This window comes from Phacochoerus africanus, chromosome 2, assembly GCF_016906955.1.
Source record: "Phacochoerus africanus isolate WHEZ1 chromosome 2, ROS_Pafr_v1, whole genome shotgun sequence".
Lineage (NCBI taxonomy): Eukaryota > Metazoa > Chordata > Mammalia > Artiodactyla > Suidae > Phacochoerus > Phacochoerus africanus.
In genome coordinates this window covers 116,026,704-116,051,335 of record NC_062545.1, presented here as the reverse complement: position 1 = coordinate 116,051,335, position 24,632 = coordinate 116,026,704, and the positions used below count along the sequence as shown (strand labels likewise).

Genomic DNA, 24,632 nt, shown 5'->3' with positions numbered 1-24,632 from the left:
ATGACTCGGGGCTAGAAATGATCAACTACAGTTTCTGAAGCAGGGAAATCCTCTGTGCTACTCTTATGAGCTCACTGCACTCCCCCCCAAACATCATACCTATCTCTCCCACAATGTCTTTGCTCACTCTTCCCCTGCTGTTACCCTGCTTTGCCCACAAACCCTGAAAAAATAGTCCTGTCTTCGTCTACTCAAATGTTCCTCTCCTTTAAAGGCCAACTCAAATCCCTATTAACGGTCATATCTAAAGGTTTCCTGGACTTCTCCAGCTCACAACAATCTCTATTACCCCTGAATTCCTCCTCCACTTCACAGGCTGTTCTGGAATTTCTTTGATTCCTTCAATGTTATGTATTTCGTTTATCCAAGAAAAATTGAAGTACCTTAATGAGCTGCATCTTCCCCCACAGACCAAGCATCGTACTTTGCACAAATATATGCTCGATATTTGTTAGCAGATTGTGAACTAAGCATTTGTTCAAAAAAGAATGCATTCAGTAATGACAGAGGGAAGGGATGTGGAAGACATTTCCTCTTATGAGTCACAGGGTTTAGAAAACATGGCTCTAGCTCCTTTCAAAATGAGGGAAAATAGAGGGTTTGGGGGATAAGGGAGACATCAGCTCAGGAAGATCCTGGTTACCATTCATTCACTCAGAGTCACTCAAAAAATCCATCTGAATATGAAGCTGCAAATACAAGCCATCTACTTTTCCTCTGCCACAGTCCCATTTTTCAGGTCCTTAGCATCACAAGAGGACGGCCCAGCTCTGATCCTGACCTTTGCGTGTCCTTAAACCTGGTCCCCATGGGAACTAAGTGCATTTGGAGTCACTGAAATTTAGGTTTAAAGGTCAGATCTTCCACTTACAGGCTGTGTGACGTGGGCAAGCTACCTATCCACTCTAACCCTTAGTTCCTCATATGAACCACCTATAATATAAAGATAAGTATATCTATCCCACAGAATCACTGTGAAAAGCAAATGAGACGATGTCAGGTAAGAAGTCAGCATAAATCCATACACAGAGCAGGCATTTAATTAATACCTATTACTGTTATTGCAAAATCCTTTAATGGGTCTTCTTTGTGTAATCTCTGCCCAAACATCCTTTATACACCAAGAATGCTGGCCTTAAAAACTTTTTGGTATCTGTTTAGCTCCCACAGTATGCCCTTTAAAGCCCTTTGAGATTGAGTTAAAATCACCCTTTCCACCTGTATCTTCAGCAAGTCCCCTCCATCCATCTAAGCCCTAGCCCTGCAGCCCCGACTCAGAGATCCTACAGGTACTGAGCAGATAATACGGCGAGTGAACTTGCTGTGTGTAAAACAAACAACAACCAATATTCAGTTCCCAGAGGCAGCAGGAATGACAGGGAATTGGGCAAACTGCAGAGCTCACAGCTGCAGCAATTTTGCTACAGGGGAATGAAAATAAGCAAGAAACCTAGATTTTTATGTAAAGCCTGCTTTTTTTCTTTCTTTTTTTTTGCTTATTCAGGGCCGCGCCCATGCCCTATGGAGGTTCCCAGGCTAGGGGTTGAATCAGAGCTACCGCTGCAAGCCTACACCACAGCCACAGCAACGCAGGATCCATGCCGAGTCTAAGAGCTACACAACCACAGCTCGTGGCAATGCCAGATCCTTAACCCAGTGAGTGAAGCCAGGAATTGAACCTACAACCTCATGGTTCCTAGTCAGATTGGTTTCCACTGGGCCATAATGGGAACTCCAAGCCTCTTCATTTTTGAATGAGAGATAAAGATTTTTAATGATATAAGGCAAAAACAACAACAACAACAAAACATCTCTCTAGGCCAGATTTGTCCCTGGGTGGGCAGTGGGTTACCTTTATTTTAAATAGCAAATTCTATTCTGTGTCTAGACTCTTCTGTATTTGCTGTGCCTTCACGATTTTGTTCTTGCTATTCCCTATGCCTGGAATGCCTGTTCCTAAGAAACTGAAATGTTATTTCCTCTGTGAAGTCTTCTGTGACCTCAGCAGGCAAAATTAACTGATTTTTCCCCTGTACTTAACAAGACATTTGACATACTTCTAAAATAGCACATATTGTATGGAATTACTGGTATATTAATTTTTCCCCACTCCCATTTAAGATAAGGGAAACGTGTTTTATTCATTGCTGTAATGTTTGCTTTGCTTATAGACATATGTTTTCAACAAAATATTTGTTTAATGAATGGAGAGTAGTAGAGTTCACTGATGTTGTAAGTACCCCTCTGTACTCTATGGGAAATGCCTTCTTCTCTGCAGGCAGCAGCAAGTTTGGACACTTACATTTCTCTTCCATTTCCAGACATCTTGAATCCCCCAAAGGGGCTCTGAGCATTCAAGGCATTGTAACAATTGATCCTGAAAGACGAAACCACAGTACCGTTAGTGTGAATTCTTTCTGCTCAGAAATAATCGCACTGGCATGATATTTCTTTTAAAAGTTTTATTTTATTTTAATTCCTATTTCCCACATGAGAATTTTGCAATTTAAGATTTACTTTGAGGAGTTCCCACTGTGGCTCAGCGGTAACGAACCCCATAGTATCCATAAGGACACAGATTCCATTCCTGGCCTTGCTCAGTGGCTTAAGGATCTGGTGTCGCTGTGAGCTGTGGGATAGGTGGCAGACGAAGCTCGGATCCCACATTGCTGTGACTGTGGCATAGGCCAGGGAACTTCCATATGCCATGAGTGGTGTGGCCCTAAAAAGACAAAAAGAAAAAAAAAAAAAGGAAGAAGAAGATTTACTTTGACTTCCTGCTCTAGCTAGTAGGAAGGGTACCTCCTCAGGGTAAAGCCTTAGGTCTTCCCTGTCCTTCCAGAGCATATGTGTTTATTTCATGCAGGCTCTAGAGAACAAAAAGCCCCTCCACCCTCATGGAAGGTGTTATGGCCACAACAATGAGACTGACTCTGATCTTACCAAACAGTCCCAGCTTGCATTGCAGAAGACACCGTGAGGGCCTTGTTGATGTCATTAGTAAAGACAGCTGCCACAAGCCCAAAGTCTGAGTTATTGGCTCTTTCAATAACTTCATCCATAGTCTTAAACCTCAAAATTTCCTGAACAGGGCCAAAGATCTGCAACAAAACAGGTTGGTTTGTTGCTCTGCCATCGTTTCACCTGTTTTCCACATTTCAAGGCAAATTTATTCTGTCTTCATTATTTAAATGTTTAAGTTTAGCAGTACTTAACTGAAAAACATCCTAAACTTTCCCAGAATAAGATTACATAAAAGTCTACCCTTAGAGTTTAACACCTATGCTCACCTGCCCTGCCTGGTGTCTCTTGATTCCACTGTGCGCTCTAAAACTTCATTTGTCACGAGCCCCCAGGTGCTGCTCTGGAACCAAGAACTACTGCTCTGGATTGTTGGCTGATCTGCCCAGCATAAAGTGAGGATTCAGAGCTTCTCTCTCTTTCCTAGTTAACAGCCCAGGGACCCACATTTGGGAGAACTGAACTGTTGTCACTGTGTTACTGAAACCAGTGACTGGCTATTAAGATGGTTATGTTGGCTAAAAATAACTGCAATCATAAAGCACATCACCGGCCTCCATCTAGCTTGCTTGCCTCTCTGTTAACTATCTTCTTGAACCTGGGATATTCATAGGTATGTTTATCACCATTGCACAATGTATATGAAATACAGAGCTGAGCCTCTAATACTGTCCACTGGAAACGCCCTGGAAACCACCCCAAGGAAGACACAGCTGTTGTTAAAATCTACGTGATACCTCCTCCTTGGCAATCCGCATGTCGTCGGTGACATTGGAAAACACTGTGGGCTCGATGAAAAACCCCTTTCGGCCCAGCCCTTTGCCTCCACACTCCAGTTTGGCTCCCTCGGCCACACCGCTCTGGATGAGTTCCAGGATCTTGTTGTACTGTTTCTTATCAATCTACAGAAGAAAGTGCCTAATGACTCCAAGTAAAATCTTCTATGAAGATGGAAATAAGCATGTGCTCAAGAATCTCTCATTTGTGATTTTTTTCAAAGCTTCATTATACCTAGTCAAATCATATGGAACTGCTATCAACTAAACATTTTTTGATCTACGAAAAAAGGAAATTTTATATGGTTCAAGCTAACACATCAAGAATTCCAATAAATGCACTGCTCTGGTGATATTGCCAAATCATAAGTACCAGTTCGAGATTTAAGCCATGTTTATAAATGATGGAAATACTGGCTAACTGATTATTTGCTGTTTACACAGGAAAAAATAACCTTATAACCAACTGAATAGTTTAGCAAGTTGTACCGATACTAAAAAGATGAAAACAACAGATTAGCTAACACACAGCCTCTGTACACGGTGCTTCAGATCAAATCCTACTGGGGTGTATTTTTACGGAACTACCGTTACACCTTCAAAAGAAAGGATTAAGTTTAAAGAGTGAGACCTAGGTCCTAGTCCATAAAATAAGGTCCTTCTTGCCCCCACCCTGAAGTTATAACAGAGTTATCACTCAGTAATTGTGGTAAATTAAAAAAACTATGTTCACCTAAGTCTGAATTGCTGCTAGAACTTCAATCATCTCTCAAGTGGCCCCCAAACTACAGAGATGTTGTTTCTTAGGAAAACCCTTGCTCTAGGGATCCAGATGAGATCTGTTCTACACATTCTTTTAAAAATTCTCAGTTCAAAACCAGAGTTCCATCTGGAACTACACCTTCATGACTGTGGAGAACCTGCAGAACTCAGGAGTGCAGCCTGAGGGACCTTTGTGGCCCTCCTCACTCCCCACCATGCATGAAGCATTCAGAGTAAGCAGATCATGTGGCAGAGGGGAGAGCAGACAGCTTCCCACTCCCTACATATTTACAAGCTACACGTGGTCTCCCCAGAGCCAGTCAGGTTGATGGAAAGAATCCTTGGTGGCTGGTAAAAGGATAATAAATGGTTTCTGGGAATGAGAGATACATGCCCTCCTTGATTGTGGCCCTTGTGAGGCTGTCCTGACTCCAACAGTCAAGACTGGGACTCGGTTCTAGTCAAGATTCATCTTGCCATGCCTAGGTCCTTCGTTGGAGCTGACAGACTCCAACTTTCTCCCAAATCTCAAGGTATCCTTAAGGCAGTCCTAATTCCTTAGCTTTTCGGAGACAAAATTTGAGAGGGAAAGAGAAGCATAAGCAATGCCTCGCTGGCTACAATTCCAGCCAGGAAGACCAGGAAGACAGATGAGGAAGAAGAATAAGGAGGCAGCCAGATAACGGAATATGGTACTTTGCTGGATTCCACTAGTGTCCAGTTCCTGTGCTCACCAGGGATTAAGTGAAGAAAGGGCATGTTTATGATTTCTCTACCTGGGGTCCCTGCTCGGTGGTGGGATCAAAGGGACTTCCCACTATGCGCCTCTTGGCCCGTTCCACGCTCCTTCTCACAAACTCTTCATAGATGGACTCCTCCACAAAGATACGAGACCCTGCAGTGCAGCACTGGCCTTGGTTGAAGAACACGCCCTGGTGAGCCTGCTCCACAGCATAGTCCACTGGAAGAGGAAACAGTCATGTTTTCAACACTGCTTTACCTGCACAGGGGTCTGTCTGTGGAACCCCCTCACTCCCCCAAGTCCCAGGTATAACATCATGCTCACCACAGAGCATAACTGTGAGCAGCCCAGTGAAAAGCACTGGACTGAGAACACAACTTGGTTCTAGTTCTAACCAGACCCTGATGCTATTTGCTGTGTTAACTTGGACATCTTCACTTTGAATCCTTTTCTTCTGTAAGAAGAGGGACTGGACCACATCATCTATAAAAGGATTCTCAAACCCCAGTATTCAAAAGGACTTGGCAGATAATATAATAGTGATAAAGCAAAGTGATAGAAACTCAAAAAGAAAGCATTGCATTTGGCTATTGCTATGCATAAAAACAAGCCCACGGTTGCTAGATTTCCAATCTTAAGGAAAAAAAAAAAACCTGAAATAATTACCTTGTAAAATACTTAGAAGTAAACACAGCTACACATTGCATTTGGCCTGTAGATTGCCATTTTGCAACCCCTAATCTATAGGACCTTGTAGCTATGTTTTATCAGTATTTTGGCAAATTAAACCGTAATCATAATGATCGTCTTTGAAGACATTAAATTTCCTCTATATTTATATAGACTCATATAATAGCATATGATAACTCCTTTCATCTCTTCTATCTTGTACTTCAGATACTGTTAATAAATCTGGTGTCTGCTAGTTGCTAAATGATGAATGAATCCATCAATCATTGCCCTGTCAGTGGAGTGTGTACATTTCAATAGTAATCTAGGTATAAAAAACTCTGATCCCCTTGACAAGTAGTGTAAAGCTGAAGCTGAACTCTTTGCAAATTCCCAGGTGGGGCTGAAATTCAGGCAATCTGTTTTCTGTTTTCTGATCTCTCCAGTGGTGAAACTGAGGAAGTAGTACTGCCTGGCAGGATGTGAAGAAAAAGGATGACTGAAAGAGATTTTGTAATTTCATTCCCTAGAAGGGTTTTCAAAGCAGAGAGACCATGTCTGTGCAGAGTGGACAAGAGAGCATCCTGCCTGGAAACATGAGGTTTATTAGGTTAGAGCTCCAAGCCTCTGTATCGTCCTACTGCCAAGGTGTAATCACCTCCAATTTAGGCCTATTCATACAGAATGGAGCATACCATGTTGTTATCCTGACTGAAAGCAGGTGGGATGACAAAATAAACAGAGAAGGGAGTATGGCCTTGGGACAATGTTGGCAGGGCTGGTGAAGTAGAATTTTTTTTAAATGATCTGCAAAGCATACATGAGAAGTTTCATATTTCTTGAATCCAGTCAGAGAGGTTATATTTCCAGTGTTCAGAGGGTTAGACTACACAACACCAACCAAGCCTTCATCTCTTCTACCCTACTTTAGAACATCGCAGAGCCAAAATGGCTAATTATATCTAGAAAACAAACTCTATTTGATTGTCAGTTGATAAGTGGTCTTTTCCAATATCAAACTGTTTTCTCCTTAGAAGGAGGAGTCTACATTTTTCTCCTTGAAGGCCACTTAACTTCGAAGACCTTCTTCTTAGTGTCCTGTCAAAAGTGGAGATCACAAGAAAGCACAGAAGGGCAGTGTGCCAGCACATGCAGGAGATCTGTGGAAGACTTACAATCAGCATCTGCAAAAATAATATTGGGGCTTTTCCCTCCAAGTTCCAGAGTTACTCTCTTCAAATTACTTCTCCCAGCTGCTTCTTGGATGAGTTTTCCAACCTGGAAGAAAGTAGATGGAGAAAAGTTTTGCACTCCTTGCAGCTGAGACAGTTGGTGGCCAGACCCAGTTGTAAGCAATGGTGGGACATAGCAGTAACAAATCCTGCAGAACAAAGTAGCCCACTGGATGACACAGGAACAGTGCCTGTGGTCAACGTATGTGGACAAGACATGAGTCAGCTGGGATGCAGTTTAATGTCTGTGCTGAAATGAGCTGGAAGATTGCTTTCAGTTCATGATGTAAGAAGCAAGGAAAAGGGGGTTAAACCTGGAATCTTAATCACTGACCTTGGGACAACTGGCAAGCAAATTGTAACTAGAGATTTTCCATCACTGCACTGTGGCTTTTAGCTTTGGACTCTAGACAAGAGCCAGCTGGCTCCGCTTGAAAGACACGATGAGTGTAAAACAGACTCTTATGTGTCTCTAAAAATGGGTATGTCTTTAATCATATGGTACAAACATATATGTTTATAATATACATACTAGATAGATAGATAGATAGATAGATAGATAGATAGATGTTATGTCTTTGCTTAGACCTAGGGCAATAGGATTCTAAAAAGCCAAGGATCCGTCTTTTTTTGAGCAATACCTATTTATCTAGAATCCAGGCAAACAATAGGCTGAATGTGAAGAAAGCATTTCCCACTGCGTAGACTCACATTTCTAATAAAACTCACAGTGTCATGATGAAAACACAGATGCACTGCCTAGAACCCCCATTCAAGGAAGAACATACTGCCTCGGTGGCCACAAATGGTGTCAGCACCTTCAGAGTCACCTCAGCCGAAAAGAACTTCTTTGCCCAAGGGGAAGATAACCCCTCAGGTGTCCCCCATCCACTGCCTGATGGTGGCAGGAGAATAAGGCCCTGTGCTTTCAGACCACCTGGTGCAGCGGCTCTGAGAGACCATGTCTGCTCCACCACACCAATGTGTTTGGCTGAAGCCGTCAGGCCTGAATTGCAGCTCATCTTCCCCTGTGTCAACTCCCCTTCAGCTGGACAAACTCCATCTCAGTGACCCCTTGCAGAATACCTGACCTAAACAGGGTACTGCTCTACAAGAGGGCAGACATCACTTTAGGGAAAGTGCTGAGCCACCATGTAGCTCTTAAAGACAGTTTGCCATTGTTGAGATGAAAAGTGTTACTTGTGCCTGGAATCCTACTGAAAATAAAGTATTTTTAAAGCCTGGGGAAGAGAAAGGTTAAATATGTGTTGGACTCCTCTGGCCTCTGGTTGAGATCTGCAGGTAGGACTGCTAACCCCTCAGCGTAGAGTTGTAATTAAGAGAAAAGGATCTGGAGCCTGGGTTTTTTACTCACTATATCACTTAGCGACTGTATGACCTTGGGAAATTTTTTTATCTTCTCTGACTTCCATTCCCTCCTCTGTAAATGGAGCTAAAAACATTATCTACATCACAGTTCAGCTGTCCTGAGGATGAAGTGATTGAAGATTGCGGCTCTCAGAACCCAGACTGGAAGACAGAAAGTGCCTGCACAAGTTGGGCACATGCAGGCGTGAGAAGCCAGGGTCCTTCTTTCACTCTCCGTGCAGAGAAATGAGGTGGCTGTCAGGGGAGGGCCTGCTGGACCTTCCAGAGCAGGTCTCTGTCCGTGGCTCTCAAGGTGTCCATGCACAGCAATTACTTCAGAAAGACACTGGAGAAACTCTCTGACTTGGCACCAGTCTCCCAATATCACTCATTAGCTGGATTAAATGCTTTTATGTATTTTATTATTACTTGACCTCATGGCAAAAAGCTTTAGAAAATATACTCTCACTCTGAGGAAATCTAACCTTGAGGAAGAAATAGTGATGTCTCTGAAAGAGATAAAATTAGACTCTTAGATGCAGAACCCTGTTACCAAGATGTTAAGAAACACTGACATCTGGCCCTAAAGGTGACAGGACAGCCGTCAGCCCACAGCCAGACTGCCCTTCCCCACAGGGCCAGCTTGTCTCTCTTGTAGCTCAAGATAAGCTCCCTAGGAAGATGGGCTAAGAAAGGCCCCATTCTCAGGCAAACATGCTCTCTCTCCTGCAAGAAGAAAGTAAAGATACACAAGGAAAGGAGAATCTGGCCCTCCTTTCTGCAGGAGAGCAGCAGTCAGGGGAGAACATGATTGAAGCCTGACACTCTAGCAGAGGGAACTCCCACCCCGACTCCCACCCGGCAGTGGGGCGGCAGCAGGTGGAGCAGCAGCATGTTGGACAGCAGGCCTGCAACCTAGAATGCTTGGTTCCCTCTGCCCTGAGGAATCCATATTAACCGATGGGGACTCACTTTAAAGTCCAGGAAGATAGAGAGATAAGTGCCTTCTCAAAGAAGACAATCATTGGAAGTCATGAGCATTATTATTTTTTAAAACTAGCATTTACTGAGCTGGTGTGTATCATTAACATGTGTTCATGCATTTAAGTCTCTCTAAACCCCTACAAAGTAGGTACTATCCCATTTTGAGGAATAGTAAACTCAAGAGTCAGAAGTCAACGGGTGCTACCAGGTAAGCCAGCTGGTTACTGGCAGAGCCTGGTGGACTCTGTGCCGGCTGACTCCAGGGCCTTGCCTTCCTTAACCTCCTCCCAGCACTCGGCCTCCCTTTCCATATTTATTGAAAACCTAATGCGTACCACATATTACCAAAACCTTATCTTTAAACTCCAAATTGATTTAGGAGTAGGAATATCACTTTTTACACACATAAATAATGATCAAAATTCATCTGTTATAAAACTTCTGTATTTGCCTCAGACTGACATTTGAAAAACAGGAAAAAGTAAGGAGAAATCATGGGTTTTACACATAGGAAGACACTGAATAAATGTTTAGAGTTGAGAAAGAAAGTGCTGGCCCAGGGGCATTATATTTCTGTTAGCCCTACTCCCTGACATTCATCAAAGTGCTCTATGGGTTATTCATTGTACTAGGAGTATTGTCCAATGACTAGTATTTTCATGGCTACAGTAACTATACAAATATCTTGCTCAGTCTCTGGTCATCAGAGAAGAATAACTAGGAATAATTTTTCCTGTGTCAGTGCTTTGCCAGCCTTTCCTTAGAAACTAAATTTGTGCTAAACACTGCAAGGCGAAATCTCAGATGAATAATGCTTTTCCTTTTCATCTTTGGAAGAAGGTCAAGTTGCATCCCAGCCTCAAGAAAGAACTGGATATGTTAGGCTTCCATCTGGAGTTGCCTCAGGACAGGATACTCTGAAAAACCTGTTTTTCACCAATCCCCTTCATACGACACATACTCCTGCTTCTCCTGCTAAATGCCATGTGCAATGCTGGGCACAGTTCCTTTCTGACAGGGAACTCAAAGCTAAAAGAATTCCCACGTAAACCTAACAGGTGTTCAGTAAGTGCAGAAAAATCCAGGCTTGATTTAATACTAGACCTGAACAGTGAAATTATGGTTGTGCAGCGCTTTGTAATATAACCCAGTCAGGCTCCTCTGGGCCTTACCCAGAGAAGTGGGCTAGGATGCAACCACCTTCATTAATTACATTATACTCTCAGTTTCCTAGTCAGACCCTCTTTGGATGAATTCTCCCTGCAAATGGAAATGAGTCTAAGTGGACCCTGCAGGGAGGCACTCCTCACTGTCATTACCATAAGGGGGAGGGGAGAGAGTAGGAAGAACAGATGCAACTGCAAAGCAGGGGATTCTTAACAGGAAAGAGTAATGCTTAAAAACAAAAAGTTCATGTGAGAACTGACTCTTATAAAATATGGGAGGTCCTGTGCAAACCAACCTGAAATATTACCTGTACAAATCTCATATTTATGGAGTAAGAAAGTCTAGGAAAGAATGAAATACAAACATCAAAGGCCTGGGATTAAGTGGCTCATCTCAGAAAAGCAATAAGTAGGGTTCCGTGGGAATGTGCATGTGCTTTGCCAGTCATATTTATACATGACCAGATGAGGTGGGAGCACATGGTGAGATAAATGAGGCTCCAGGATGCACATGTCTTCTGAGTGGTTCAAGTCAGATCAATAGGGATGGATTTCATAACATCAAGCCCTATTCTGATAAACAGGCAATCTGTGAGATAAAAAAGAAACAGCTGGAAAAACTAAATCCTTTAGGAGAATACAGATTAAATATAATAAAGGCACAGGGACCAAATTTTGAGTTCATCATTGCCCTTTTTTCCCAATCAGAAAAGATTTCACAATATATACTCTTATTATACATCCTATGCTATTTCTGACAACCTAGCTAATCATAATCATACCCAGGTTCATGGACTGCAGTTTGGCCCATAGGAGTGAGAATTCTGAGTTACTGCAAGCTCTGGCTTGGCTCCTACTAACCTTTGATTTGGAAAAGGCACTTCACCTCCTTGGGCCTCAGCTTCTTCATCTGATAAATGAAGACACACACCAAGCAGTCAATCTGGCCCCTAGTACTCTAGTTAGTTGGAAGAGTTAAAAAACAAAAAAATAGGGCTCCTGGAGCCTCTGGTCATTCTGAGAATCTGTCCACAATTCTGGATTCTTCTTGTCTTACTGAGCAGAACTAGTTTTCATAGAGGCACCACAGCTGCACTGGACAGAAGATAAACCTCATCTTTTTCAGTTTTTCACAAAGAGCTCATTATAAAAGAGCAAGTGATAGTGTTCCTATCATGTGGTGTCTTAACTTTGCATTCCCTGCAGAGTCTCTCAGCTATATCCGTGTACCCCAAAGAGGCAAGGGCGGGGAACCGGGCGCTCGCCCACACATGATAGAACTGGGCTAATTCTCAGCAGGAATGTTGGCACAGATCAACTCTGACTCCCTTCTCATTTTGAACAGTCTTCAAGATTGATATCAGGAATATCCCTGGTGGAGCCACAATGTACCAGAATCGTGCTCATGGCAATGCAGCAGGGTAGGAAATGCAATCTGGAGCTTTGCATGGAAAATAATTTGTTATTCAGGACAAAAAAGACCATGGAAGGCTTTCCATGCCCTTTTTGTTCAAGGCTGTTGCTCCCTGAACAGTTTCTAAAGTTCAGTAAAATTTTTCTTTTTATTCATTAGTTAATTACTCATATTTCTAGAGTGGGTTTCTTCTCAGAGATATTTCTTTTTAATTAGTTAATGACACATATTAGGATGGATTCCTTCTCTGAGATATGCCACCTTTTAAAATGGCATATTTTAAATGTCATTAAAAATGGAAAAATCTCCAGTAGTAATCAATAAACAGGTTGAAGATGAATGTTTTTTGCAATACATTTCATTTCTTAAACCCCAAACGGACTGACTCTATGCTTCTTCCCTCCTCTCCTTTCTTGATTTTCATTGTGCTACTGGTTCTGACAGTGACAGAAATAGAAATGCCCCAAATATGTATAACTGGACATTTCTTGTCTTTCTGAAATACCCAGAAATAATCTGCTCAGATTTGCATCAGAAAGTAAAAGGAACAAGGCATCTAAATCATTCTTTTAATTTTCGGGATAACAGCAATTTCAAAACTTCATGTGTGAAATTCAGGCTGTGAAAACCAATGCAGCCGCCGTTCACTACATTTCAGCCCCTCTCCTCCCATTCCTACCACCACATACACACTCATCACTCCAGCACATGAAACCACTTGACCTTCCTGAAATATGACTTTGTCTGGGTTGCTCCCTCTGCGTAAAATGCCTTTCCTCTCCTTGCTTGCTCACTTTTCCAGTCCTACCTATGCCACCTCCTCTGAGAAGCTAGTTTTCTACGTCTATCCTCCCTGAAGGATTTGGTGTTTCTCCTTCTCTGATCTCACACAACTCTCATACTGTTCTTGTTTAATAGCTGTCTTCCCTACCAGACTGGTTTTGTGAGCAGAGGGATCCTGGATATACACACACAGATATACACACACAGATTTTCAGCAACATTTGAAGAGTCAATGAGCTGAACAAGAGAACTGCTCTCGAGGTCTCGGGAAATCAGAGAAGAAAGATAAAGTCTTTAGGAAACAGAAGTGAGAGATTGGAACACAGGTCACCTATGTCCAGGGCTTTGCCTTGCTGCAACTGGCAGAGTGATCTTGAGTCTTCCTCTTCTTGCTTACCTTGGGCTGAAATTTCCACATCTTTAATGAAGGAGATGGCTTCATAGTTCTGACAATGACTGCACATCAGAGTTCCCAGAGCATTTAAAACCTTTTTCTATATCTAGGATCTATGTCCAGAGATTCTGATCATCTTCATCTACAGTGGAGCCCACAGACATGGGTATTTTAACGTGCTGCTAGGGTTAAGAATCACAGGCTTAATGAATCTTTTTTTTTTTTTTTTCTTTTTACGGCCGCATCCAAGGCATGTGGAGGTTCCCAGGCTAGGGGTCAAATTGGAGCTACAGCTGTCGGCCTACGCTACAGCCCTAGCAATGCCAGATCTGAGCCACGTCTGTGACCTACACCACAGCTCATGGAAACACTGGATCCTTAACCCACTGAGTGGTCCAGGGATCAAACCCACATCCTCATAGAGACGGCATGAGGTCCTTAACCTGCCAAGCCACAATGGGAACTCAAGATTAAAGGATCTTTAGGGGCATTTCCCTCATACTGTCTCTAACCTTTCACTGCTGGTTCTGTTTTCCAACTGTTTAACATTGTCATTTATTGTGCTCCTATTTTGTGCTGCCTATTCTCACAAACATTCAATCCTCATGGCGATTCTGTGAGGCAAGAATTATTACTCCACTTCAAAGCTGGAAAAAACAAAAACAAAAATCCTACAACTCAGGTCAAAAAATGACTTGCTGACAGGCACCCTCGGAGTGGCAGAGCCAAAACTGGACTCAAACTGCCCACACCAAGCATGGGGTCTTTTTACTCCATGATAGCTTCTCTCTGTAGCTCCTGCTTCTCTTCCCCAGGTGTTGTCCTGGGATTTGATTCTCTCTGCTAGGAGCAGAATTCTGATTGCTAAACAGACTAACCATAACTAAGAGACATTCTAGATCAACTGCTCTGTACACTTAGCCTCCCTCTGTTACTTAAGATTCTCCCTTTCTATTACAGATAAATTTTAAAAAATCAAGATTTTTATATCGGGGGGTCTGCTTTGATGGGAAGAGGACTGGAATCCTCATGTCAAAGGTACTTCCTGTTCCCACTAACATGGAGAACTAAAGGGATGGTTCTCTTAGGACCTGTTCATACTTAGCCTGAGCTATGAGGAGAGAAGTCTCCTGAAGAATAAATCAAGGAATCTCAGCTAGCAGGCAGAGGCTACAGCATACCCTTTCTTATTCTTTGGTACTCAAGTTTTTAGTTAAATATTAAAGAAGAAAAGGAAGAAAACTAGTAATTTAAAACCTGTACATCCAAAGGTTTTGACACAACAAACTGGTATTTTTGATTCAAATTCTGGATTGCTTGCTACTATACACATATAACCTTAGAAAGAAGCTCCTAAGCTGTTTCTAAAAAGTAACTCAAAACTGTATGTAGCAGGCAACTTCCTCCCACCTACAAAGAGGGGTGAGGCTACCCAGAGGAGAGGGCTGACCTGATTCATTACTCAAGCAGCAGAGAGGGTGTCTGTAACATGTAAAATGGCATTCATCTCACTTAGGAAATGAAAGGAGAACCCCGGCTGCGTAAATTAGAATCAGTGATAATACAGCTGTTAGCTACAAACATTTGTTTGGCATGAATCAATCTGGACTCTCCCGTAGTTTGCTTTGATGGTCTCTCTACTATCTTGTTGACTAATGATGAAATCATGGTTTGTTAACCTAACTGAATTAAGAAAACATCATACCAAGCAAAATGAAAACTCTTTTCCTGCACTTTATTGAGGTTGTTTATTGACTCTGTGTTTATAAGACCCTTTCATATTCACTTATTAAATATTTATATTCATTGCTTATGTATTTAGTTGCATAGAAGAAATTAATCCTATCTTTAATCTGAGTAACTGTTTGCTTTTTAAAGGTCTTATGCTAAAGTAAAATGGAAAGCAGCCACCTCAAATATACTTCTTGTTGCTGACTGTTCCAGACAGTTTGTGCTGTACCAACAGATCCCTTATACTAGGATAAACATTACAGAAGTCACATTAAAATCCATATTTAAGTGACACTCTCTGGAAGACTCTATACAATCTCTCAAGTAGCCTACAAAATTAAGAGAGGAAGGATGAATAAAGAAGCAAAAAACTACAAGCTGTAAAGGCATTTGGGAATTACATGATCATTAGATTTGCCTGTGCAAGTTCTCCACTTGCCACTATTAATATGATAATTATAAGCTGGCTTTCAGAGGCTAGTCAAATGCTTCTCCCTCTGGTCCTTAATCTCCCTCAATGAGATCATCCTAGAAAAAAACTAGGAGATAACTCCAGATGTCACAGGACCGGTTTCCCTCCAAGTGGATGTAAACCCCTCTAGAGAGAAATATCAAATGCAAGCTCGATCAGAAAACTTCAGGTGAGACTTGCTCTGTGCACACCGCTATAAGCTACCTCACTATGGGAATGTTCCCAAGCGCAAAATACTTCACGGGGCCACCTTCCATCTTATTCTCTTTCCCAAAATCTCCCTTTCTCTCTCAGCTCCCCCGTTGGATATCTGCATCTCTGAAGATTACATAGTTTTTAATGTTCTTCCTGTGAAGATAAAGAATTTCCTATATTATATAAAACAACAAGATAGCACTATATGCCTTTTAGAATGGCTCAAATGATAAAGACTGACCATACCAAATGCTGGTGAAAATATGGAGATGCTAGAAATCTTATACACTGCTGCTAAGATGTTACACCCCCTGTGGAAAATAATTTAACAGTTCCTGAACCTAATATGATCAAGCTAGTCCATTCCTAGGTATTTACCCAAGAGAAAAAAGAACATATATATATATATACACACGCATTCAAGGACTGGCCATGAAATGTTCATAGAAGCTTTCATTTGTAGTACTCCCAAACTGGAAACAATCTAAATGTCCTAAATGTCCATCAATAGGCCAAGGGACTACTACTCAGCAATAAAAAGGAATGAATTATTGATACACATGGAAAAATATGTATGATCTCAAGTGTGCTGAGTAAAAACAGACAAAATACACTGTATGTTCCTATTCACTTAAAATTCTAGAAAATGCAAACAATCTCCAGTGGCAAAAAGCAGATCAGTGCCTGGGAATGTGGAGGAGGGGTAGAGGGAAAGATGAGAGAGATCACAAAGGGGCAGTAGGAAATGCTTGAGGGTAATGATGTAGGTACAATGTGAAGGTTTCACGGGTGGATACATATGTCAAGACATACCAAACTGAATACTTTCAACATGTGAAATTTATTGTATATCAATTATACCTCAATAAAGCTGTTAATAAAGATACACCAAGCAATAAAAATGTTATTAATTATGCCATACATCTTTTTGTTGTCCTTTGTGGACTGTTGGTGGGGAAATAATATTGAATCAACATGACTATTTAAAATATGATTAACAGTTTTAACTAAAAAGCAGATGGTGGGGTTCCCATTGTGGCTCAGCGGAAATGAACCCAACTAGTACCCATGAAGATGCAGGTTTGATCCCTGGCCTGGCATTGCTGTGAGCTGTGGCGTAGGTCGAGGACATGGCTCGGATGCTGCGTTGCTGTGGCTGTGGTGTAGGCCAGCAGATCCTATTCCATCCCTAACCTAGGAACTTCCATATGCCCTGCGTGTGGCCCTAAAAAAAAAAAAAAAAAGAAGAAGAAGACAAATGCATTAGAATAAATTAAATAAATTTTAAAATAATTAATGTCTGAAAGGGAAAGAATAAGAGGAAAAAAATAAACTTAAGGAAAGCAAGTGGTAGTGAAAATAAAGAACAGATTAGATGCCAATAAAAAAAATTATTGGAAGTAAAAGGATGGCAATTTTTGAGATTATGAATTTAAACAGGAATAAAGTATCATACTCATAGAAGTATGGTCCTCACTTACCTGCACAGAACAAAATCACTGAGCTAAGAACTCACTAGGTAGACAAAGGAGCTGTGGTCATCTGGGGCAGAGGAAATGGCACGTACAAAGTCACAGAACTGTGAAAGGCAAGTCACCTTTGGGGGTTACAATAAGTACTCATAAGGCTAGAAACATGGGAAGGTGCAGGGGCCAGGTTGTGAGTCAATCTGTTACCTGGAGCTTAAATATTCAGGTAGAGATGTCTACTCTACAGTTACAAATGGAAGCCTGGAGCTCAAAAGAGGTTATAATTGTAACTGAGCTATTTCAGGGAAATATTCTAAATTACATACTGCACTGACTCACTTGATTACTTTCTTATTGGTAAATAAAAAATTTAATGGACCAGAGATCCTGTTGTGGCTCAGCAGAACCCAACATAGTGTCCATAAGGATGCAGGTTTGATCCCTGGCCTTGTTCAGTGGATTAAGGATCTGGAGTTGCTGCAAGTTGTGGGACAGGTCACAGATGCAACTTGGATCTGGAATTACCATGGCTGTGGCATAGGCCTACAACTGTAGGTCCGATTTGACCCCTAGCCCAGGAACTTCCATATGCCACAGCTGCAGCTATAAAAAGAAAAAAAAAATTAATGGACTAACTACACTACTACAGGTAAAACGTCTTTTACACTGATAGTCTTACAAGGGAGGCAGAAGAGTTGGAGCAGAAAAATGGTGTTTAATTTCCATGTTCAAAAACCAAGTGTTACGATTGAAGCAAATCTTAGACCTTCCCTTAGGAATACTGCTTTTATGTGGATGAAGGGCTAACTCAGCAAAAATTGCTTAAGAAGAAAATCTGACCGGTTAAACCTGGAGGGTAAAGTTTTCTATGAATCTATCGGCTGATTTCTCTGGGCTCCCATAAGGAACCTATGCAGAGGGGCCCATAATGATCCTAGGGGCTGTAATGGCACTGGAGCTGTGCTAAACCTATAGAACTCTGGGAAACAGAACTAGAGCCCAGGAGAATTAGAGAAGACAGGGAGGATTAAGTTCATGAAGAACTCAGGTGATTTTACCAAAAATCAGTTCTATGCTCTGCATGCTGGGTTAACTTCAAAGTTCCTCCATGTGTAAGATAAGGTGTGACTTAAGGGCTTCTTTACCAGAGCTGAGAACACAGGAGAGACTCAAAGTGCTTACTGGATGAAAAGAGGAATCTTAGTTCTAAGATCATCAAAGTCACGGCTCTTGCAGCTAGAAAGCCTATTACTGCCCTTCTGTGATTACTGCCCTTCTGTACTGGTGGCTCCAGTACAGGAGGAGCAGGAATGAGGGAACACATCATTAACTACAAACAGACTGAAAAGTGGCACAGGAGTATCTCTGTTTCTTGTTGATGAGGTACAGCTTATGGACATACGTCTTGGCACTTTACAGTTACATTGCATGAGTTACAGATTCTTTCTGAGAAATATAGTCAAAGCAGAAGTCTGATGCACTTTTAGAACTATTCGTAAATTTCTAATAAAATACTGGCATTTTTGCGGTTGTTTTTTCGTTGGTGAGAAATTCATGGATACAGGGATGGCTTTGGACCATGCACTTGCTTTGCTAAACTAATTCTGAATTCATCTTTTTTCCTTTGGGTGTTCAGGAAAGATCGTATTGCTGAAAATACAGACACAGCTGACAATGTGAGTAGTATCTGTCAGCTTACACAATGCTTTATTTTAGCACAGGTTAACAAACTCAGAGCTGTAACTTGTTCCCTTCAAATGGGCCTGGGAACATATTCTAGAGTACGACCCAGCTATTCAAATTATGTGTGAATTAATGATTCTTAAATGATAATGAACATAAGAATTACTAAGAAAGCTTATTGAAATAAGAATTCCTGAAACCACTTCCAAATCTTCTAATTTAGAAGATTCTGAGTGGTGCTCAGGAATCTGTATTTAAATAAGTCATTCCTCTCTCCCCCAGCTCCTCCACTCCTATTACTGTAGGTAAGGTAATAACCCTACTAAAAAAAAACAATCGTAACTACATTATACTTTGCCGAAAAAAAAATTTCTCCCTACACAAGGATTCAATTCTGGAAAACTGGGGGAAGGAGCAGTCCGAGATCTAGGCCACAGTGAAATCATAAGTGAGTTTCTTAATAGGTATCAACTGTCCTCTTAAAGCACTATCTAAATGGAGTATATTATTCCAGTTTAAAAAAAAATGTCAAAATCAGTTTATTCAAGCAAGCACCCAGGTGACCTTTTAAAAAAGTGAAATAGAATAGCAAAAACAAAACAAAAATAAACACTTATTAGAAGACAAAAATATTTGTAAAATATTTATAAAAGTCATGAAACAAGTAAGAGGAAAATAAAATTGCTCAAGGAAAGCAGGAATTAGTTTTTGACAAACATATTCCTTGCAAATGGATTCAACTAGAATCAGATTCAACCAATATTTATTGAATTCTTACAATATGCCACGCAATAGGACTGGAACTTTTGGATACACTATCTTGATTAATCCACAAATAAACATGCAAGGAGTTCTTCACAATCCCTCTTAATAGATGAAGAAATGAGAGATCAGAAAGATTAAATAATTTGCCACAGGTCACACAGCAGGACAGCTAGGATTTGATCCAAGGTTGGTTGAATCCAGCCCCCTTCTATATTACTCCACATTTCCCCCAAACTAAATTGTTGTATAAACTTCATTTAAAAATAAACAGAAAACGGAGTTCCCGTCGTGGCACAGTGGTTAACGAATCCGACTGGGAACCATGAGGTTGCGGGTTTGGTCCCTGCCCTTGCTCAGTGGGTTAACGATCCGGCATTGCCGTGAGCTGTGGTGTAGGTTGCAGACGCGGCTCGGATCCCGCGTTGCTGTGGCTCTGGCGTAGGCCCGTGGCTACAGCTCCGATTTGACCCCTAGCCTGGGAACCTCCATATGCCGCGGGAGCGGCCCAAGAAATAGCAACAACAACAACAATAACAACAAAAACAAAAGACAAAAAACAAACAAACAAACAAAAAAACCCCAAAAAACAGAAAACAATGATAGCTAATATGTACTGACATTTTACTAATAGCCAGGCCCTGTGCCTAATAAACACTGTAGATACACTAGCTTATTTCGTTCATCCCCACAATCAACAAATTAGGTACAATAATCCCTTATCTATAGACAGGAATCTGATGGGGAAGATTAAATATTAACATGTACTGTGAACAAATCCACACCCTCATTAGAGAGGTTTAAATTATGTTGAGTTTCCTGATTTGGGGATCTGATATATTTAATCTTGATTGCTTTTAGAATGATTTGAAGACTCTGTCATTTCTTATTGAAAAAGTGATTCTTCCATTTTTTTTTTTTTTAGAGGTGGTATTATGCAGCATTTCTTCAAGCTTTCATTCTAACAATGCCATGAGGAGTACTTTACTTTTCTTTAAGAGACTCTAAATAAAGGATTGAAAGAAATAAACTCAAGCTGAACTACATTAAAGCTCTAAACTCCCGAAGCTAATGTAAAATTCTATGAGGAGATGCAAACTATTGCCTTTGGAATGGATAAGCAATGAGATCCTGCTGTATAGCACTGGGAACTACATCTAGTCACTTATGATGGCTCACGATAATGCGAGAAAAAAGAATGTATACATGTATGTGTGACTGGGTCACCCTGCTTGACAGAACACTGTAAACCAGCTATAATGGAAAAGAAAATCATTAAGAAAAAAAAATTCTAGGAGGAGGTCTTTTTGGTCATGAGACTGATTAGACTGATTATTAACACTTCAGCTCAGTTATTACCTTTGCTTATTATAAACCAATGGATAGTTTTGTAGATGGAATTTAACTTGGCCTGAATGTAGGTGAGAGCAATATAATATGAGAAGTAGAAAGATGGTTCATGGAAAATGGATATAGGGGAAAACCTAATAATATTTTACCTTTTGAATATAAAAATACTTCCACTAGAACACTGGAATTATGTGTTTAGCAGTCACTGAACATCTGGTTCCAGCACTGCCTCACTCTACCAAGTATTCTAGGAAATCAGATACACAGTAACTCCTCAGTAAGTTCCTCTTAGGGCTGTCCCTGCCCCCCTACTACCCTATCTCTATAAGGCTTTTCACTTCATAAGTGATTTTAAGGATTCACACTGATTAGTATAAAATCTATAGCTCTGGAGTTTAAATGCTTATTAAAAACACAGCTGACTAAAATGCAAAAAAAAAGGATATTGCATCTGCTGTTGAAAGACAACAGTGAAATCTAACATCCCACTTTACATTCCAGCAAAACATGTATCAAGCTTTTTGAAAGTGCTAGACCTTAATATAAAGGCACAGGAAATGGTTATGAGAAATGAATACAAGTATTTGTTGATTATCTGTCACAACTCACAAGGGTTCCCACAGCTAGGGTTCCTTTCCTCCAAGTTCTTTTTGTACTTTGGTTCCCATATCACACCGCCATAATTTCACTGTCTCCGAAGAGAAAAGCAAGACAGACTTATATCTTCCCTAGTTGTGAATATTAACAACTGTGGAATTAAGATGTAGATTACTTCTTCTTAAATAGTGTTACCTTTGAATGAAGTAGCTTTTCATTTAAATTTAAATAACTTGAATTAATGATATTTCTCTTTAATGCACAGATAGATACATTTAAAAACCATGTTGATCAAGAGAAATTTAGTTCAGCCTTGATCTCAGAAAGCATCTTCGAAATCAGGAAATGTTAAGTAAATGGTGCAGAATTATTCTTCTCTTCCTCCATGCTCTCATATACGTTGAGATATAATTAATAAACCATAAAATCTACCTTTTAAATGTACAATTCAATTTTAGTATATTCAGACAGTTGTGCAATCATCACAATTACTACTACTATATGATTCCAGAACATTTCACCATCCCAAAGAAAATTCATATCCAGTAGTAATCACTCCCTAGTCTCCCTTCTTTCCAGCCCCTAGAAATCACTAATCTACTTTCTGTCTATACATTTGCCTATTCTTGGCACTATGTAGAAACAGGACTACACAATACCTGGCCTTTTGTGACTGGCTTCTTTCATTTAGCATATTTTTAAGATTCACCCATGTCATGGCATGTACTGGTACTTCCTTCACTTTTGTGTCTTAATAATATTTCATTGTATAGATATAGTATATCACATTTTGCTTATCACCTCATCATTGGATGGACATTTTGATTGCTTCCACATTTTGGCAATTAGGAATAACATTTCTTTATGTTTCTAGGTGGCGTTATATTTTGTCAAATGCCTTTTCTGTGTCTGTGAGGATGATTGTGTGGTTTTGTCCTTTAGTTTATCAATGTGGAATATGACATTAACTGATTTTTTTTGGATATTAAATGAACTTTGCATTCCTGGGATAAATCTCACGTGGTCATAGTACATAATCCTTTAAGTCATTGATTTCTGTTTGCTAGTATTTTTTTGAGGAATATAGCATCTATTTTCATAAAGGATGTTAGTGTACAGTTTTCATGTGATGTCTTTGTCTTAAAGGTCTTCTACACTCTAGCCTCAAATTTTAAACTAAAAATTATTTTCAATGGCTTCATTTGCTGAATATTACTTTCTAGTTCATCTGCCTCCCAACGTTTCTACTTCAACCCTTTCCAACCTCTTCTCTACTCCACTAAGACTTTCTGAACTCTCCAGCCTCTAGTTGTTGGCTACTACTGCTACTTCTTCCTAATTCACTCTACTTACCCATACCCTCCAAGACCTGTATCAAATCCTTCTTTTTCTTGAAGCCTTGACAGACCATCTCATTTTGTAGGATGCTAATGACGTATTAAATACTATCATTTGCTTATTGCTTACAACTTACAAAATTCATTTTCCTTTTAATTCTCACAACCCTGAGAAGTGTGTGCTTACTCTTAGGCAAATTTTGTATAGAATTAAGTGGTCCATAATTATACAGCTACAAAGTAGCTACAAAGTAAAGATATTAAACCCTAAGCTATTGGTGGCTTTTTTAAAGAAAGAAAGTGTACCACTGATACACCATCTTTAAGCTCTGAGATCAAGCTTTTATTTCCCAAGTTCAGTTTTTCCTCCTTTGAGTACCTAAGAAGTACTTTCAATGCATGCTGACCACACATCAGATGCTACTTTGGGTAGTGAGAAAAATGACTAAAGGACAGACTCTAAAGAGAATGCAATCCCTCAAATTTGTATTTATGACCAGGAGCTGTAATCTCCAAAAATCAAAGCTAAAAGAGTTCCTGTCATGGCTCAGTGGTTAACGAATCTGACTAGGAATCATGAGGTTGCAGATTCGATCCTTGGCCTTGCTCAGTGGGTTAAGGAGCCGGCATTGCTGTGAGCCGTGGTGTAGGTCGCAGACAGGGCTCGGATCCTGCATTGCTGTGGCTCTGGTGTAGGCCGGTGGCTAGGGCTCCGATTAGACCCCTAGCCTGGGAACCTCCATGTGCTGTGGGAGCGGCCCTAGAAAAGGCAAAAAGACAAAAAAAAAACAAAAAAAAAAAACAAAGCTAAAAAAAAATCAACACTAACTGATAAGCAAATTATATCACTCAAAGAGATTAGAAACCAGTCACTGCTGGGATTAAAGTACTTCAGAAATAGTCTATATCAAGGAAACCAAGGACGTTCTAAATCCAAACATCTTTAGGGTTGTATTCTTAAGACTAGTTATATCAACAGAAGCATATGAAACTTGTAACCTCATTGAATATAACATAACCAACTTGAGGTAATTTAAACTATGAGAATAGGTGCTCTACCTGAAACCCACTTAACCAAAGGCAATTTAGACTATCAGTTGTGATTATGCGGAACTTTTAAAAAACACCAAACATATTTCTTAAAACTGAATTGGACATGGCTCTAAGATTTCCCAAACTGAATGGAATACCTATTTAAATTGGTATTTTAAGGCTTCCCAACATTATCGGAAGCTTAAAACTGCCTCTCTGCAAAATAAGATTTTAAGATTAACTGATATAAACTACTAAAGAAAGATAAAATAGGGGGAGTGGCCAAGATGGTGGAGTGGGAGGATCCTGAACTCACTTCCTCCCTCGAGCATACCAAAACTACAATTTACAGAATAATTATTGGTGAGAATGACCAAAAGACTAGTAAAAAAGATTTTCTACAACATTACAGGAGATGGATAGGAGGGGCAGAGAACAATATATAGTCAAGACTCATACTGCCAAATAGGTAACTCACAAACAGGAGGATAATTACAATTGCAGAGATGCTCCCCAAAGAGCCAGGGGTCTGGACCCCATATCAGGCTTTCCAGCTCAGGGATTCTGCACCAGGAAGACAAGACCCCAGAACATTCAGCTTTCAGGAGACCCAGAGAGCTGTTGGAAATAAAGACTCCATTCCTAAAGAGCACACACCATGTGTGTGCTGAGACTCAAGGCAGAAGCAGTAAT

The 24,632-nt window shown here is 40.5% G+C and overlaps 1 protein-coding gene across 1 annotated transcript in view; it reads right to left on the bottom strand.

The window, feature by feature from the left end:
• Nucleotides 1–24,632, bottom strand: part of ALDH1A2 (aldehyde dehydrogenase 1 family member A2) — a 103,603-nt gene that overhangs the window by 4,737 nt on the left and 74,234 nt on the right. The window contains exons 9-13 of the mRNA XM_047766260.1: nt 7,146–7,248; nt 5,336–5,520; nt 3,759–3,923; nt 2,944–3,101; nt 2,303–2,377 (exon numbers count right to left, since the gene is read on the bottom strand). Of these exons, the coding sequence (XP_047622216.1) occupies nt 2,303–2,377; nt 2,944–3,101; nt 3,759–3,923; nt 5,336–5,520; nt 7,146–7,248 (686 nt within the window). The remainder of the gene's footprint in view (nt 1–2,302; nt 2,378–2,943; nt 3,102–3,758; nt 3,924–5,335; nt 5,521–7,145; nt 7,249–24,632) is intronic.